Source organism: Chinchilla lanigera, unplaced genomic scaffold (genome assembly GCF_000276665.1).
Source record: "Chinchilla lanigera isolate Chin_1 unplaced genomic scaffold, ChiLan1.0 scaffold00011, whole genome shotgun sequence".
Taxonomy (NCBI): domain Eukaryota; kingdom Metazoa; phylum Chordata; class Mammalia; order Rodentia; family Chinchillidae; genus Chinchilla; species Chinchilla lanigera.
The window spans coordinates 19,655,413-19,672,876 of record NW_004955412.1 but is presented as its reverse complement, the minus strand read 5'-3'; the positions used below and the strand labels follow the sequence as shown (position 1 = coordinate 19,672,876).

General features: G+C 44.3%; 2 protein-coding genes across 2 annotated transcripts in view; both read right to left on the bottom strand.

Annotated features, from left to right (window-relative positions):
- Window positions 1–381: 381 nt before the first annotated feature.
- Ttc36 (tetratricopeptide repeat domain 36) lies at window positions 382–2,287 on the bottom strand. Its single transcript, XM_013511203.1, has 2 exons — window positions 2,030–2,287; window positions 382–940 (listed from the first exon to the last, which is right to left on the bottom strand). The coding sequence occupies exons 1-2, from the start codon at window positions 2,142–2,144 to the stop codon at window positions 681–683; spliced, it is 375 nt and encodes a 124-aa protein (XP_013366657.1). The 5' UTR covers window positions 2,145–2,287; the 3' UTR covers window positions 382–680.
- Window positions 2,288–2,727: 440 nt separating this feature from the next.
- The window catches only part of Kmt2a (lysine (K)-specific methyltransferase 2A), a gene marked incomplete at its 5' end in the record, with an annotated part of 83,715 nt that continues 68,978 nt past the window's right edge, over window positions 2,728–17,464 (bottom strand). The window contains 6 exon segments of the mRNA XM_005378244.2: window positions 2,728–7,625; window positions 8,622–8,751; window positions 9,238–9,321; window positions 9,885–9,992; window positions 10,158–10,332; window positions 16,666–16,740. Of these exon segments, the coding sequence (XP_005378301.1) occupies window positions 7,350–7,625; window positions 8,622–8,751; window positions 9,238–9,321; window positions 9,885–9,992; window positions 10,158–10,332; window positions 16,666–16,740 (848 nt within the window). The 3' untranslated portion in view covers window positions 2,728–7,349.

The following is a 17,464-nucleotide window of genomic DNA, read 5'->3' as shown; positions in this document are numbered from 1 at the left end:
AAGCTGGCTCTAAGGAACGGATCCCAGGCGGCCCCCTCCTAAATTTACTGTGTTGATAACCTAATAATGTCACTGCTCTGTCCCTTGGATTCTGAGCTCATAAGGAGCAGTATCAAATGGGGTTTAAGACCCCTACCATCTTGTTCAATCCCCGCTCTGACATTTCCCTCCTGGAGGATAGTGAGCCAGTCACTTAACCTGTCCTTTCTTTAGTTTTTTCATCTTTAAAATGAGAATAGCTGGGCATGGTGGCGCACACCTGTAATCCCAGCACTCAGGAGGCTGAGGCAGGAGGACTGTCTAGAGTCCAAGGCCAGGCTGGGCTACAAAGTGAGTTCAAGGCCAGCCTGAACTACATAGTGAGACCCTGTCTCAAAAAACAAAAGGAAACAAGACAAAAAAGGGGGAATAACAAGAGTACATAGCTTTTCAAGGGTTGCTGCAAGATTGAGTTACTATAGCATATTGGCATGTAGTAAGTACTGGATAAACGTTAGCTGCAAATACTGCATCTTTTACCTTCATGTCCTTGGTACTCAGCTTACTGCCACAGGGTAGGCTCTCATGAACTGTCCCTTCAGTAAATGAGTAGAATGCAGTCTCTTCTGACTTTCACCACAGCCCCGTGAGACCAGCAGGGTCTGTACCATACCTCAGGCTTTTCAGGCCCAAACATGGGTTTAGCGGTTCCTTGCCCCACAGCTCCCTCTGCTCTGTGCCCTCTGTGGAGGCTCCCGGGCGTTTCCCTCACCTGCCACATCCCCCTGGAGCCGCCGGGCCTGGGCCCTGTTGTTGTAGGCTGACGCTCTCTCCGGAAGCAGGCCGATGGCTTGGCCAAACCTCTCCAGGGCTGTGCTGAGGTCCCCGGCCTCTGCCGCCATCACCCCCTGCAGCTCCAGCGCCTTGGACTGTTCCAGCTGTGCTTGAGGGAAAACTGCATCTGTGCCAGGGAAGAAGCCAGGTGGGGACACGCGTGTAGTTGAGGGCAAGAAGAAAAAGCCACCTCAGGCTTTGGAATCCTGAGCCCTGATCCAGACTTGATGGGTGTGGCTCCCGTTAGGCGTAAAGGTCCCGAGCTCGGGGTAGGACTTGAGATCACCAAGCCCGGAGACTACAACTGGAGCCACAGGGACAGGAAAGGGACCCTAGACGGCTCCCCAGGGCCATGAGTATGAACCCCCAACTCAGTAGATTGCTTAGCTCCACACAGTAGCAGGCTGGCAGGGGAACACTGAGCTTTCTGGTTTTTTAGCCCGTTCTCTTGCTCTGCCACTCTGCCTCCCTCCCAAAGGCCCTGACGTCCCCGGATGCAAAAATCACTCCGATGTGTAACTCGGCTTCTTAGCCTGAAGCTTCAGTAAGCAAAGCTAGGTTTCACTGTCTAAAAAAGGACAGAAGCACTTCTCCACTAGGGCCAGTGGGAAACGTACTCATTCTGCGGAAGACTTGGCTTATGATACTGTTTAACAAGTGCTAACTCTGCTTGCTGTATTGGAACTACTCAACTGCGTCTGCCTTCCATTCTGTGAGTGTGACACTGTCTGTTAGGACAAGACTTGAGAGTTTAACATCACCCACCAAAAGCAATTAAGCTTGGATCATGGAGGGAATGAAGTGTAAATTCAGAGGAGTAAGGGCAGAGGGACTGAGAGATTACCCCTGGCTCACTCTTCTGGATGGAATGTCTCTTGCTAAGTCCCTCTCCCCACCCTGAAGATCATCCAACTCCTGCTTCCCATCGCCATCATCCATGCAAGATTGGTGGAACCAGGGTCCTGTCACATCACCTCTTATGCTGCCTTCAGGGCCCAACAGTCACAGCTGGGTGTGGTGGTGCACGCCTGTAATCCCAGCACTTGGGAGGCTGAAACAGGATTGCTGCAAGTTTGAGGCCAGCTTGGGTTATAAAGTGAGGTCAAGGCCAGCCTGAACTGCATAGCGAGACCCTGTCTCAAAAAAGAAAAATGGCGAGGGGTGGGGGGAGCAGTCAACATGTGTGAAGAGCTACACTCCAAGGTCAAATGCTCACCTTCATCTTCGTCTTGCTCTGTTTCCTCTCCCAGGTCCACCCCAACGATGTCTCCAAATGGGGTGTTGGGGTTGAAGATAGCCTGCAATACGGCCTGATCGTTTGGGGTTCCCATGGTATATCCAACTCCAAGTCCCCAAAGGTGCCTCAGGGGAAGAGGGTGGAGGACGGGCCGGGGTGGAGCCTCTGCAGGCAGTGGTTGTAAGAGGAGGAGGTTCTGTGCAGGGGACCACCCCCGCGGAGCAGCCTTGGCTTTAGGGTGAGCTCAACCGGGTGGCCTGAGGTTCATGGCCCCGGTCTGGCAGATTATTTACAATGATTTGTCAACTGAAACCTGGCCCTCATCACAGAATACACAGCCGAGTTTCAGCCTTAAGGTGGAATGGAGAAGAGCAGGTGCTGAAATGCTTTCAATTTATTCTGCCATTCAGGAGAAAATCAAGGGCCTCTGCTCCACCTTGACTGGACAAGAGGGGTTCAGGGTCCTCTTGACCCTATCCTCAGATCCCGAATCCATTAGGTCCTGAGGGTGCCAGTGTGGGCGGGGCCTGTCCCTGGCGGTGCAGAATGGTCTAGCAATTCTGTCCTGGTCCTCGCCCTCACACAAGCACCGTGGAGGGAACTTTGTAACCAGGTCAGGGCTGCAGCTTCCCCAAGTTCTCCATCCCTGCCAAGGCCAAAAAGGAAGCTCCACCATGTGCAGCAATAAACTTGACATGTTTATTAATTAAACTATCACTTAAATAAAAAAAAGTGCATAGAAAATAAACATGTTTAAAAACTCCTTTTTTTTTTACAACTATGTACACTTTTTACTTTTACATTCAGTCTTTCGTAGAGAGCTTTCAGCATTATTATTTTTTGAACTATTAAAGTATTTTCCTTCATCCCTGTCACAGGGAGTTAACACTGATGGACTTTAGACACATTTTCCTTTTTTTTTTTTTTTTTTCTCTTTTTCTCTAACCAGAAGCTTGGAAGAACACAAGGAAAAAACCCCACAAAAATAAAAGATCCGTTATACATGATAAAGTTGTCAAGAAATGTCTTATTTCTAGAAAAGAAGCTTGTCATCTGTTGAGCTCTTGAAACAATTATTCAACTACCTGTATTTACTAGAGAGACTGTTATAAGTTCAATAAAAGAAACACCACAAGTCTATTTTCTTGGTTGAAAGACAGAACTAGAGTACCTCGGAACAAGATACCAGGAAAGCACAGAACACAAGTTTCCCCTAAATGCAGGTGGTAACCCCAACATTCATAACCAAAAATAGAGAAACAAGGAGTACAGGTACTGACTGGCAACATTCATGGCAGGAAAAAATCCAGGTGTCTCCATTTCTGCACTTCGCTCTGATCCTAGGAGAGGCCTGCTTTGCCATTCCTTTGTAGTTTGGGCTTCCCCGTCAGGGAATCAGAGGAACACTAGCTTGACATTTTCCTGCCAATTCTAGCAACTGAAACACAATCCTTATCTATAGTGTTAAGAGAATTAAAAGCCATGGACTGAACTAGGCTTTGTTACATGGTGCATTACTATATTAGTTCCTATATATATCATATTTATATTTATTTGAAAACCAAAGCAAACAAAAAAGTTTCAAATTTTCAGAGTGTGAGACTTGACTGGTATTCATGATTCGGCACAAAACCATCTGCTCAATAACCTTGTATTGCTTTAAAATGAAGAAGGAAATGAAACAGAATTACACCCAGCCCTTTGCAATGACCCGCTTTTCCTTAAAAACAAAAACAACTTAATTTCTATGAAGAACCCCAAATCAAATTCCTAAGTTAACAAATGATAAGGTTTTGACCTTTAGTATTTTGATATTTGATTGAACAAGTCAGTCCTTTAGAAAGATACATTCATTGAAAGATTTTTTTTGTTTTTGTGGATTTTTTTGTTTTTTTGAATTCAAGGTTGCTGCATGACGCTCACTGCATTGGCCGAGGGGTGGACAGAGGTAAGCAGGGCAGCAGGCTGGGTCCTGGCAAAGGCGTCTGGCTGAGAACTTATAGCTGCCAAGGCTTCTCCCTTAATTCTTGCTATTGGTCTAGAAGTAGAAGAAGGGTTGTGCTGGACGTGGTGGGCAGCAATGGAGGAGCCAAGGGACCAGTTCCGGCCAAAGGGTCAGCGCCATGCAGCTATTCTGGTTACACAGTTGTCACTGGCCACCAGGAAATGCAGCCACAACAGGTTCTAGCAGCAAAGCGGTAAGTGAGATGGCTCTCACCGACGGCTGACCAGGTTTGCAGCTGTCACTCCTTAGGGATTTGGGATGCCCCTTGGGGGATGCTTGGGAATGACCCACCACACTTCCTCAATCTGCACTTCTGTGCGGAAAGTCTCTTGGTCACTTTCAAATCAAACTCAGACATGTTTGGAGACAGCCACGCCATTTTTGCCTTCTCTCCCTCTCGCAGGGAAACCTTAGCTTATTCCCCAAGTTGCTGGCAGGTACGCTGACATTTTGGCAATGGACTCAAGGCTGAGCTGTAAGAGGGGTTTCTCATTCTGTGGCTGACAGTGAGGGGAGGGAAGGCAAGGCAAACCATCTGCAGCTGGCAGGAGAAGGAAAGGTGTGGGCTCCTCCCCTGTCCTCAGGGTGTGGGCTTAGAGAAAGAGAATGAGGAGGGGGCTCACAGTACAGCGCGGCCTAGCAGGGCAGGAACTAGGTCTGTTCAGCTGAATTTCCCCCACCCTCTGACTGGCCTTTGGGTCTTTCTCAAGGTGAACTCAGGACCCATCAGTGCATTAATCATTTCAGTAACAAATGCAGCTTAAGTTTTTTTTTTCTTTAAAAAAAATAGGATTACAAGGATTTACAAAAAAACCTCACACAGTGCAATAATAAAGGAAACCAGACACTAGTGGAACCCTCGGGCCACTGCATCTTGTTCGTGGGCAAGAGGAGGAGGGGGTGAGGTCTGGGTAGAGTGCTTTTCCCCAGTCCCCTGCTGGCACTTCTCCGTGATGACAAGGAAGTCTCTGCCATCCTGGCCACAGTGCTGGGCTCCCTTGCATGACAGTGGAGACAGTGACAATGTTCCAGCAAAGCCACCAGACAAAGTTCTTAAGGTCACGGGAGATAAGGGAGCCCAGGATGGAAGGCACAGCAGAGCCGTGAGTCCTGGGGCAGAGTGCTGGGCTGAGTCGTATTGCTTTGCTAGACTTCCAGAGGAATGGGCTTCTCGTGGTGAGAAAAGGATGCCCCGCCCTCTACACGGACTACACTACTCTAAAACCTTGTGGCAGGAGCAGAGGAAAATCTGCTTTATCGTGAGTGGTCAGACTGTGCTTCAGTTTCAACGGGCTGCGCCGAAAGAGGGCACGGGGGATCAGCGGGTTCTCTGAGGAGCTGAGGGGCAGAGGAAAAGGTGACCTCTGAGGCAGATGGTGATGGAAAAGGTCAAACTGCTGTTCAATTTGTTGGCTGCTGACTCGGAAGTAGGGAAGATGAAGGCAATGTAAGAGTGCTCGCTCGCTCTCGCTCTCTCTCTCTCAGATGGAGAGGGACAGTGTGGGAAAGGAAGCAGAGAAGAAACAGATGTGCCGAGGACTTCTGCAGCCTTCCGAGGAGCTGCGATGGGGAAGAAGGGGAGTGGCCTAACAGAGCCGGGTGACCTTCCTTCTCCATTACTGCCAAAGAGCAGAGCCGGGGAACACTGACCTCAACAGGGCACAAACAAGCTACACGTGAACAACAGAAAGCACGCCTTCCAGGGGGAAGTTGGGCAGGAAAAACCAGACTTTGTGTGTACAGCTGAATATTTTCTCTAACTTCATCCTATGAAAATAAAAAATTATTAAAAACCGATCTTCTCTTAAATTAGGATAATACCGCAGTTTAAAAAATAGCCTTGTCATAAGTGCTTCTCCCTATGAAGTGCTTCTCATAGAAAAATATACAAAATATATTTACATTTATAAAACCTTAAATAGTAAACTGTAAACAGAACAGAGTAAAATCCAATGACTTAATTTAACAGGTTAAATGACTTAATTTAACACTGTCTTGGGGGAAGGAGGAGAAGGAACATTTGATGCTGTTTTGACCACATCCTAAGGAGTAATCAGGGCAGTAGTGTCATTTAATTTACTTCATCCATCGACTGCATGTAGCTGGCAGAGGTCCCTCAACACGAGGTGGTCTAGTCCCCAAGTTTTGGGCCTTGAAATTGATTAGTGTTCTGCCTTCAACTGGACACTGACCATTCAAAACGTAAGTCTTCCTACGTTTTACCAAGGGAAAAAGAAAGTAACCATGTCCTAGGAAGAGGCCCCAGGGGTCACTCTGGTTGTGATACTCTAGTTGTCGCATGATTTAAATCCTACTGAAATAATCTTTAGTCTCCTCTAAAAAAATCATGCTACATATATTTCTTATAAAACTTTCAGTGGAGTTTTAGGAAAACTTCTCCAAATTCTGTCTGGTTATGGCCAATGGCTCCTGTCCACTTCCCCACCTGGAGTGCTTACAGGCCGGAATGTGCTAGAGGCACGTCCTAGCCCGACAGAGAGTGTCCTTGAGCAGGGAGCTGGTCTCCCCCACCACCCAGAAAGAATGGGAAAGCAGTGGGATGAAGAACAGGGGAAAGGAAGGAAGTGAAGAGAGGGATGGGACAGGGAAGCCGCTCCTATTGTCAAGAAAGGTTACTTGGCTGAGATAAGGCTCATGGGCTACCACTCCCACTTAAAGCCCACAGGCTCAAGGTTTGGTAATTACTTGGCACAACCCCAAGACAGCCTTTTGACACCAGAGGTGCTAGGAATCCAGTCCTCTGACTGGAAGTGACCGCTCCAGTGGGAGGATAATAGGGAAAACCACCAGAACTTCTCTGTTTGGTCAACAGATAGCCACAGGTGGGGCCTGGCTCTGAAAGACCAGGTATCCAACAGCCCCGTATCTGGGGTCTTGCCTGACCCCTCATTTATAGTGCTTGGGAAAGGGCCAAGGTGAGGATGACAACTGCTCTCTGCAGAGATGCTCAGGCCCCTTCTCCCACCACAACTAACCTATATAGGCTCCTTCTAGGAAAGTCTCCCAGGGATCCCATTTCCCACCTGCTAACAGTAAATAATCAGAGAGGGCCCATGAGAGAGCCAATCATGGATCTTTTCTTCAAGACCTCATCTCTCTCCAGGACTACAATCACATGTATGTGAATGTGGGACATAGGGTGCTCAGCCATTATGGAGGCCCCTCAGCTGTGCCCGCTTGATCCTGGAGCCTCTTGGGGCCAGTAAAGGCCTTCAGAACTGCTTTGGCTGGTCCTGGGTCCCAGAACTCCAACGCAGGGGGAGAAGAGCAGCTTTAGTTCAGGAACTTCCGGCATTTCTTGGCGCCACAGTTGCAGGGCAGCTTGTTGCTGGCATCTTCGATGGGGAACTTATAGTCATACGTGAGCTCCTCTCCTCGGTAGATCTTGCGCATGGCAAAGATGACAATGTGCTTCTGCCCATCAATATTGATGACCCGAGAGTAGCAGTTAGGCTCACAGGAGTGATTGATGAAGCGTGCAGCATTTCCATGCATGGTGGCATCTACTACCTCTGAGTCATCGATTCGGAACATGTAGCAACCAATGCCCTAATCAGGAAGGAGAAAGAACTTGTTATTTCACTGTTTGCTTTGGTGCTGGAGATGAAACCCAAAGCTCCACATATGCTAGGTAAGTACCCTGGCATGCAGCCCTGAACTAGTAATCTCAGCCCTGAACTAGTAATCTTTTTCTAGCTCAGATTGAAGTGCACTTCCTAGCCTTCTGAAGTTATCTACAGCCACTGAAGAACAGTTTGTTCTAGTAAAATGCTCAGATTTCTCCAAGCAGCTATCTTTTGATATGCTTCCAGGAGGAGCGCCTAGGTTACGGACAGTAGACTAGAGGTTTCTTAAGGTCTCTGCAGCAGAGAGAAATCTACAATTTATGTAGCTATGTGCTTTAGATACTGGGATCCACTAAGACAAATCATCACATAGTGTACTACTCCTTTGAGTGGATTCTGAATTTTAGTAGTGGTCTATCCCAAGTTTCAGTTTATTTGTTTGTTTGGTATATATGTATGTCTTTATTTAGACACAGGGTCTCGCTATATAGTTCAGGCTGCCTTTTTTTTTGGTATCAGGAATTGAATTCAGGACCTTGCACTTGCCAGGCAGGTGCTTATGTCACTGAGCTAAATCCCTGGCCCTCAGGCTGCCTTTGAACTCATTACATAGCCCAGGTCGTCCTTGAACTCATTGTGATTCTCCTATCTCAGCCTCCCAAGAGCGCCACCATAGCCAGCCCAAGTTTCAGATATAAAATGTTTTTTAATAAGTCTTGGGCCAAGGATGTAGGTCAGTGGCACAGCACCTGCCTGGCAAGCGCAAGACCCTGAGTTCGATTCCTAGTAACCTCTCCCACAAAAAGTCTTTGTGGTTTTGATCCCCAGAACAAAAGAAACAAACAAAAAATAAATAAAACAACCCCTTGAATCTCCAGTGTTTTGAATTGATAGCATATTGCTAGTATTTGTTTTGGAACCCATGGATATCCTCTCTACAGCAAAACAAATGAACTGGGAGAGTAAATGGGGCACTCACCTTGCTGTCATAGTACTTCTCCCGCTTGTCGGTCTGAATGGAACGGATGACGTTGCCGGCATACTCAATCACCATCTCACCTGCATCGATGTTCCTCTTACAGAAAAGCCCCCGACCATGAATGGGAGACCTAGGACAGAAAGGTGGAAAAGACAACAGGCACAGGTTCTCAAGACTGAGTCAATACATAAAGAAAGGAATGAATTCTCCAGGCCTATTAGTTCCTAGGAGAGACAGACATTTGAGAGGAAAAAAAAATGTGGATCCACCCGATTTGTGCTGACAACCGGTCAGAGTAAGATGTATCTCCCTCCCTCCCTCCCTCTCTTCCTTTTTTAATCACAGTGCTGTGGAGTGAACCAAAGGCCTCATGCATAGTAGGCAAGTGCTCTACAAATGATCTAAACCCCCAGCCTTAGAATGAACAGTGTTCTACTGTGCATTGTGTTAAATGCCTGTCTAACACAAGCAGTTATGGGACCCTAGTACTGTAGGTTTACCTAATACCTATGAAAACCATGGACTGAATGAGGGAGGTCACTCCAGCACTTGGTCTGCTCTATTTTGGTAAAGTTTGTTAAGTTTTCTGGAATTCTTTCTAGAATTGTAGCCATACCTGTAGACACCAACTGCCTCCTTAGAAGTCTTTTTTAAGTGCCGGAAACGCATGGGCATTGGCAGATCCATGCTAGTTGCCCTCCTAAGAGACAAGGCATATTATTAATGAATTCTCCTCAGGAAATACTGTTTTGAGCCTTGAATCGAAGGTTCCTAGAGAACAGGAGTATACTTGTTGTTCAATGTCAAGCACAGCCAAAGGCCTTATAAAACGAGGACCACTTGAAATATAGACAGTACTTTCTGATCGTGCTGATTATGGTGCTATAGCCAAAGCTGACACACAGACTACAGTTAAAAGAAACACCTATCTTACAGTTATTCTCATTTTTCTCCTCTAGTTTATTTTGCTCTTTACCGGTCAGCTACTGATACTTCATTGCAAACATTATATTTCAGTTGTCTCATGAAACTGTATTCCAAGCAAAACAATAGTTTCTTTTCTCTTTTCTTTTTTTGGAGACAGGGTCTCAGTATGTAGTCCAGGCTGGCCTCAAACTCATGGCAATCCTCCTGTTTTAGCTCCCTAAAGCTTGGATTACAGGAACGTGCCATCATGACCAGGTAAAACCACACAGTGTCCTGAAGTGCTGGAGAAAAGGGAAAAAAGAGTACTTCTAATGACTCTCGCCTCTCAGGACTTACCGAGCTGACTTCAGCTGTACCTCTTCCTCTTCCTCATCGTTGGGATTATATTCTGGAGGCTGTCGATGTTTAGAAGCCAGAAAGTTAAACATGTCAAACGCTGACTTCCTAGAGCCAAAAGATGGAAACATATTTAGAAAAATGCTTTAATAAAGCAGTATGTAAAACAGTAGCTTTACTACGGCGAATCTCTAGAGTATGTGGGAAAAGAATTGTGGATTTAGATAATAAAATTGGGACCTCAAACTGCTCGCAGCGGAGAATAAAACTTGCCTCAGGTGGACTTCAGCCCTGGCTGAGCCATGGGGGTTCAAGGGGGGTTCATTGGCTTCCTCAGGTTTGTGGAAACGGAATTTGTAATTCCGGCAGTGCTTGGCACCAGAGAGCTGCTCAATCAGGAACACGACTGCATCATGAAGAATCCCCAGCATCCTCAAACCGTTAACACCTGTAGGATAAAATGCACCTCAGTGATGAGGCCTGCAGCCAACAGAAAACTGCATGGAACTCAGGAAATGCTTGTGGCTAAAGAGTAACTCTGCCAGAGGCTGCTCAAAGGTGTATAATATTAACTATTAGCTGGAAATTAGCACTGGCCACCAACATAATGCTGGCATAGATCTGTAAGTATGGAAAGTGGTCACAGTAGATTGCTAAGTGAAGAAAAAACATTCCACCAAGCTACAGAGGGTTTCCTATGTGCTGTATGTACAAAGAAATGCTACACGTGCTATTTTGTTTCACTCTCATAATGGCCACCAGAGGTGGGAATTATTAGCTTCGTGTGTGGGGTGCTGGGGAATGAATCCAGGTCCTAGTGCATGTCAGGCAAGTGCTCTACCACTGAGTTACACCGCCCAGTCCATTGCTAGTTTCATTTCAAGGTGAACAAACTTAATTTCATAGAATTTAACATACCCAAGGTTACACAGCTAGTCTGTCATGGCTTGAACCTTGAACTGTGTAACTCCAAATGCACTCCCATTTTTGTTTAGAGGAATGGAGGGTGTGGGTTCTGTAAGCTCTTATGTACACAGGTATAAAGCACTGGCAACACGCCCCGGGCACAGAATGCTGTGGCATTTCAATGAATGTAGACATTAATACACTTAACTGTTTGTTACTCACTGTCTCATGCTATTATGAGCATTTTTTATTGATAAGCAAGATTTTTTTTTTTGTCTTTTTGAGACAGGGTCTCGCAATGCAGTTCAGGCTTACCTTGAGCTGATTTTGTAGCCCAGGCTGGCCTTGAACTTGCACTGATCCTCCTGCCTCAGCCTCCCGAGTGCTAGGATTACAGGCGTGCACCACCATACCTGGCTAGGATTTTTTTTTTGAGACAGGATTCCACTGTGTGGTTCAGTCTGGCCTTGAACTCATGGCAATCCTCCTGCCTCAGCCTCCTGAAGGTGTTTTTTTTTAAGAGTAGGAAAATTTTGGGGAATAAGAATGGGGACTAGGTGGCTCATGCCTGTAATCCCAGCACTTGGGAAGTTGAGCCAGGAGGACTGCTGTGAGTTCGAGGCCAGCCTGGGCTACAAAGTGAGTTCAAGGCCAGCCTGAAGTACATAGTGAAACCTCGTCTCTAAAAGACAAAAAAAAAAAAAAAAATGGGGACTAAGAATAGCTCCTGAGAGACAGCAAGGGCCCCGAAAGGGTTGCCCAACAGTTTTTTATTTCATGAAAACATTTATGTAAGTCTGTTGGCAGAGATGATGAAAGGTTTCCTATTTTTTTTTTTTTAGTTTTTTTCCGACACCAGGAATTGAACTCATGACCTTGTGCTTGCCAGGCAGGCGCTTTGCCACTGAGCTAAATCCCCAGCCCCGATGAAAGGTTTTCTAAAATGACTAGCTTTTCTGATATCAGGTACAAGGCAGAATAACTGCCACATTTCTATCTGACATTGGCAAACAGCTGATGGACTCTATACCTTTTATTAAGTAAACTTAATTTACTAATTAGAGTCTGAAAAAAAATACAGAGCTGCCAAAAAATGTATATACACTTCAAGATAAGAAAAATAGTATGTTTTTTCAACAGATGGTGATACTCTTGTTGGTGATACTCTTGTAGAGGATGTTGTATATCATAGAAAACCCCCTACACTGCCAGCCTTTAGAGAGGAAACTGAAAAATGCCTATGCAGCAATCTCAAGGACCATGGTTACTCAAGCAGCTGTTTGCTGTACTAATAAATGTCTGGAAGCCGATGGCCACTACCTGGCGTACCTCTTGTAACTGTAGAGGCTAACGGTAACTTGTATTAATCTCATGATGTCTCAATAAATTTAGTATTAAACTATTTATACAAGTTTTTCTTTTCCTATAGCATGTATACATTTTTTGGCAGACTTTCTACTTTGGTATTATTAATGTACCATACAAGGCTGTCTATTGTGGACAAGATATAACAAATGACTATGTTACTGTCTACACGTTTACTATACTATACTTTCAACTGGTAGTTTAGACTCCTACTTTTTTTGAGACAGGGTCTGAACTCACTATGTACCACAAGCTGGTTTTGAACTCACAGCTATCCTCCTGTCTTAGCCTCCCAAGTGCTGGGATTAGAGATGTATGCCGCCACCACAGCTGACTTCACTCTCTACTTATTAAAAACAGAGTTAACTATAAACCAGATGCAGGTCCTTCGAAAGTTATTCTAGGAAAAGGAACTGCTGTTATAGGAGATGAGAGGACAAGGTAGAAAGCAGGAAGACAGGGTACTGTTGGCCTATGTGTGTGTTCGTGCATTAGTTTTAACAAAAAATTTTAAAAGTTAAAACAGATGTTTTTCTTGCAATACTGGGGATTGAACCCAGGGCCTTCTCCCTGAGCAACATCCCCAGTCCTTTTTTATTTTTTACTTTGAGACTGGGTCTCGCTAAATCACTAATTTGCCCAGGCGAGGCTCAAATTTGCAATCCTACTGCCTCAGCCTTCCAGAATAAAATGCTGGGATCCAAGGTGTGTACCACCTCGCCCAGCTAAAAAATAAATGATTTAAAAATAGAGAAAAGTTTAGAGAATAAGGATATAAAGAAAATTAATTTTTGGTAGCTGTACACTGTGTTTGTATTTTAAGCTTAAGCAGTCAAAAAGCCCAGGTATGTATGGTGGTGTGTGCCTATAATCCCAGCACTCTGGGAGGCTGAGGCAGAAGGAATGTAAATTCAAGCTCAGCTTGAGCAATTTAGTGACTGAAATTCTGTTTCAAAGTTAAAAAATAAAAAAAAAAGGCTGGGATGTGGCCCAGAGTGAAGGCCCTGAGTTCAAGCCCTAGTATCTTATACACAGTCAAAAAGTTAAACAAAACAAAACAAAATAAAATAAAATAAAAATTTAAATCTTGTAAAGTAAAACAGTTGCAAGCTGGAGGGGGTGGTGGGAAAAGTCATAATTATATGAGGTTAATGTATCGTAAAAGAAGCTTTTCATTTTAACTTATGATGCCTGGGACTGAAGCCAAGGTGCATGCTAAGCATGTGTTCTACCGCCGGGTTACACCCATATAAAAAAAAAAATATTTAAAAAATAAATTTAGTATGGATTAACTGTATGGAATTTATCAAGTCTCTGATAATGTATTGGGCCTTGACATTTACTCACCACTACTCATTGGCTCACCCAACTCCCACAGCATTCATGCTAAGTGCCCTATGCAGCTCCATCACTGTTTACCTTTAAGTCAAGTGTTTCCTACAGCTTTCCTATATTCAGGTACACAAATGCTCAACTGCCTACAGTATGCACGCAGCACAGTACCATGCCGCACAGGTTTGTAGCCTAGAGCTAGGGTGGAACAGCTGCACCATCTAGGTTTGCATAAGTATACTGTAATGCTTACATGGAGATGATCAGCCTAATAACCTCTTTCTTAGAACATATCCTCATCACTGAGTGACACATGGCTGTATTATTTGTGGGCATTCAGTTATTCATTCAACAAATTACACACCTGAAATAGCCCAGCATTCTTTCCCTCTCTCCAATGTGCCAGAAAGGGCCTTGGACTATTAGGTAAACACGACAGATAAGGCACCTGTGTATGCATGGAGCTTCTATTTCACGGAAGGCACAATAAGAACACCAACGGCATTCCCACTTCAGGACTTTCTCATCTGCTATGTTTGAGGCCAGCCTGGGTTACACAGTGAGTTCAAGGCCAGCCTGAACTACATTAGCGAGACCTTTCCTCAAAAAAAAAGAGAAAGTAGTAAAATGCCCCTCCAGTTCATTTGGACACTGCCAAGACTGAAGGCAGTTCTGGAATTGCTGCAGCTATTTGCTACCAGCCTGAAGATGAAGCTTTGCCAGATGGCAAAATGTAAAAAGCGGAGAGACTCTCTCTTGGTCTCTGGTGACAATGCATACTCAATCAGCCCTGATGCTTCTCCTACCTCTAGACTTTCTGTTACGTATGATGACAAACTATCTTAACTGATGTAATCACATAAGCAGTTTCCATAGGCACAGGAGAGAATGGTCAAAAAAGCTATAGAAAAGAGGCAACTCCGAGCAGGGCCTTGAAGTATTAGTAGAAGTTTGTCTAGCAAACAAGGGAATCTGGGGAAGAGAAAAGATGGTGGGAAGTAGGCTATTCCTGGTGCATGTGATGTACCAATGCGAAAGCACATGAAACGCAGGGAATGACAATTACTTAGGGGCAGAAGTTAAAAACTTAACTTTCTCAGCTGAGCCCAGAGATTCTCATTCACGTCGGTAGATCACACTTTTAAGACACACTGATGGATCTGAACAGAAAACATGGTGGTGCAGCCACAGAACAGAGGACTGGGCGAGGTGAACAAAATGGTGAGAGCTGAGGCTGAACAGACAAGTCAGGATGAACTGGACTTTGTCATGTAAGGATCCACACACCCAGGAGGGCAGGACCCAGTAATTATATCCTGAGTGCTGGGCATATCACCAGCACTCAATGCCTATAACAAACACTTAAGGGTTAGAGGATTTTATTCCACAACTGGTTTTCAACAGAAAGAGGCTTTTAAGATAACTGTGGTTAGAGAAATGAGGGATTCAGGTACTAGTCATAAGGCCTTTTAACATTATGGATGAGAAAATAACACCGGCTCCACCTAAGGAAGGAAAAACTGAGAAGAAAGGGATGTGATTCATTCTTTTGGAGTGGAATCAACAGGAAATGAATGAGAGAGAGGAAAGATGTCAAGACTGACAGGAGTTGTTTTGCCTGAGTTCTGAGGCATAGAAGGATAGCAGTCGGGGCTGACAGTGTGTGCAGTGTGAGGAGAGGCCTTGTGGGTCATGTGGGGAAACTGAGGGAAGAGGCTGAGAACCCAAGAGAATCTTAATTTTTTCTTTACCTATTTGCCATCTATTATTTTAAAAATGGAACACACTTCAACTAGTTCTTAAAGAAATTATAAATAAAATACACTTATGGAAATAAAAGTGAAACAGTACAAAGATGTCCTTCTTAATTTTGCAGGTCCCACTTCTCAGAAGCAAACACATACAATTAAAAGTATCTGTACGGGTTCAAGGTCATACTTGAAATATACTATTAACAACTTGGGTTTTCAATTAGTTTACTTTTTTCTTGAGGCAGAGTTTCACTATGTAGTGCAGACTGGCCTTAACTCACTTATATAGCCCAGGCTGGCCTCAAACTTAGGACAATCCTCCTGCCTCTGTCTTCTGAGTGCTGGAAACAATTAGTTTACTTCTTAGACCTCTCTCTGAATTACTCTCCAGGAATACTTGGGTTGCTTTTAGTTTTTTTGCTACTACATACAATGAACATTCTTTTTTTTTTTTTTTTTTCCGGTACCAGGGATCAAACTCATTACCTTGTGCTTGCCCGGCAGGCACTGTGCCGCTGAGCTAAATTCCCAGCCCCATGAACATTCTTACACATTTTTAAGATTTGGTTGAGACTATCTATAGGATAATTTCTTAAATATATAATTGTTGAGTGTTAGTGCATGTAATTTTTGAAACTTTTGATAGTTTTGCTTAATTACCCTCCTAAATAACTCATAAATCCACTATTAACATAATAGGAAGGCCTATTCTGCTATCTTTATTACCTCCAAAGTCTCAATCTTTGTTACTCAAGGTGCAAATAACCAATCAAGTTTTAATATGCTTCTTTGGGGGTGTTGCTAGGGACTGAACCAATGGCTCTGCATATGCTGAACACATACTAACACTGAGCTACACTGCCGCTCAGGAAGAAACGTGAAACATTACATTACGTGAAAGAAGCCAGTTATAAATGTATGACTCCATTTATATGAAATACCCATAATAAGTCAATCCTTAGAGAAAGAAAGTAGATTTGTGGTTGCCATAGCTGGTGTTAGAAAATGACTTCTGAATATGTGGTTTCTTTCTTTTTTATTTTTTAAGACAGGTCTCATGTAGTTCAGACTGGTCTTGAACTCACTATGTAGCCTAGCCTTGGCTTGAACTCACAGTAATCCTCCTGCCTCAGCCTCTCCAGTGCTGGGATTACAGGCATGTTCCACCATGCTAGACTAGTATGTAGTTTCTTTTAGGGATGACAGAAATGTTCTGGAGTTATAAGGTAGCGATGTTCCCACAACCCTGTGAATATACTTAAAACTACTGAATTGTATGCTTTAACAGAGGGAATTGTATGGTTTATGAATTATATCCCAAAGCAAAAAATTATGGTTCATTTATTTAGAGAATCAACACTTTTGCTTAGACTGACAAGTTGCCAGAATATTCTGAGGCAGGAGTAAAATAATACTTCTATCATTACCTGCAAATGAAAGCTGCTTTAGGCGGGCATTTGATCGAGCTTCCTGGACTTTATCTGTCAATGACTTCCAGGCATCTGCGAAGAAGGAAAAGAAAATCACAGGCTGGGGAACACGCCAACATTTCTTATTTCCCTGGTGTACTAGGCATTGTGCTGAAGACCCCTCCAGTGCAAACACACACCTTCTTAGTACAGTGTTTCGTTTTGCCTACACTTTTTTTTTTGTCCTTTTGAGACAGCGTCTTGGTATGCAGTTCAGACTGGCCTTGAGCTCACTTTGTAGCCCAGGCTGGCCTCAAACTTGCAACAATCCTGCTGCCTCAGCCTCCCAAGTGCTGGGATTACAGGCGTGTGCCTCCACGCCCGGCTTGCTTACACTTTTAATCAGTTCATGAGATTTTAATCAGTGCATAAGAAAACATCCATGAAGGTACACTCCCTGCAGTGCTTCTTTCCATCAGAGATCAATGGGATTCACACTTTCTGAAGCCCCAAAACATTCTCATCCCTTGATGAAAGGGATGTGAAATAATTAATACCTGAATGTTTGGCACTAATCCTATACTCCTATTGACAACAGTACTAGTACCAAAGACCAAGACTGTGGGGAGATCAAAACTTCTTAGTTCCTTAAAATTAAGGGCTAGGCCTAGAAAATCTTTACAATTACCTCTACTTCTAACTTAAGACTCTGTGGTCTCTTACTGTCTGCTAGACATTTCGATTTTTTTTTTTTTTTTTTTTTTTTTTTGGTTTTTCTCCAGTCCCTCCTTACCATTCTCCTGGGATCCAAACACCC

Excerpts from the sequence above, each read along its gene's own strand:
- Ttc36 (XM_013511203.1), bottom strand. The coding sequence starts at position 2,144 with ATGGGAACCCCAAACGATCAGGCCGTATTGCAGGCTATCTTCAACCCC. Across the intron at positions 941-2,029 it reads AGAGCAAGACGAAGATGAAG|ATGCAGTTTTCCCTCAAGCA; the intron begins GTGAGCATTTGA and ends TCCCTGGCACAG.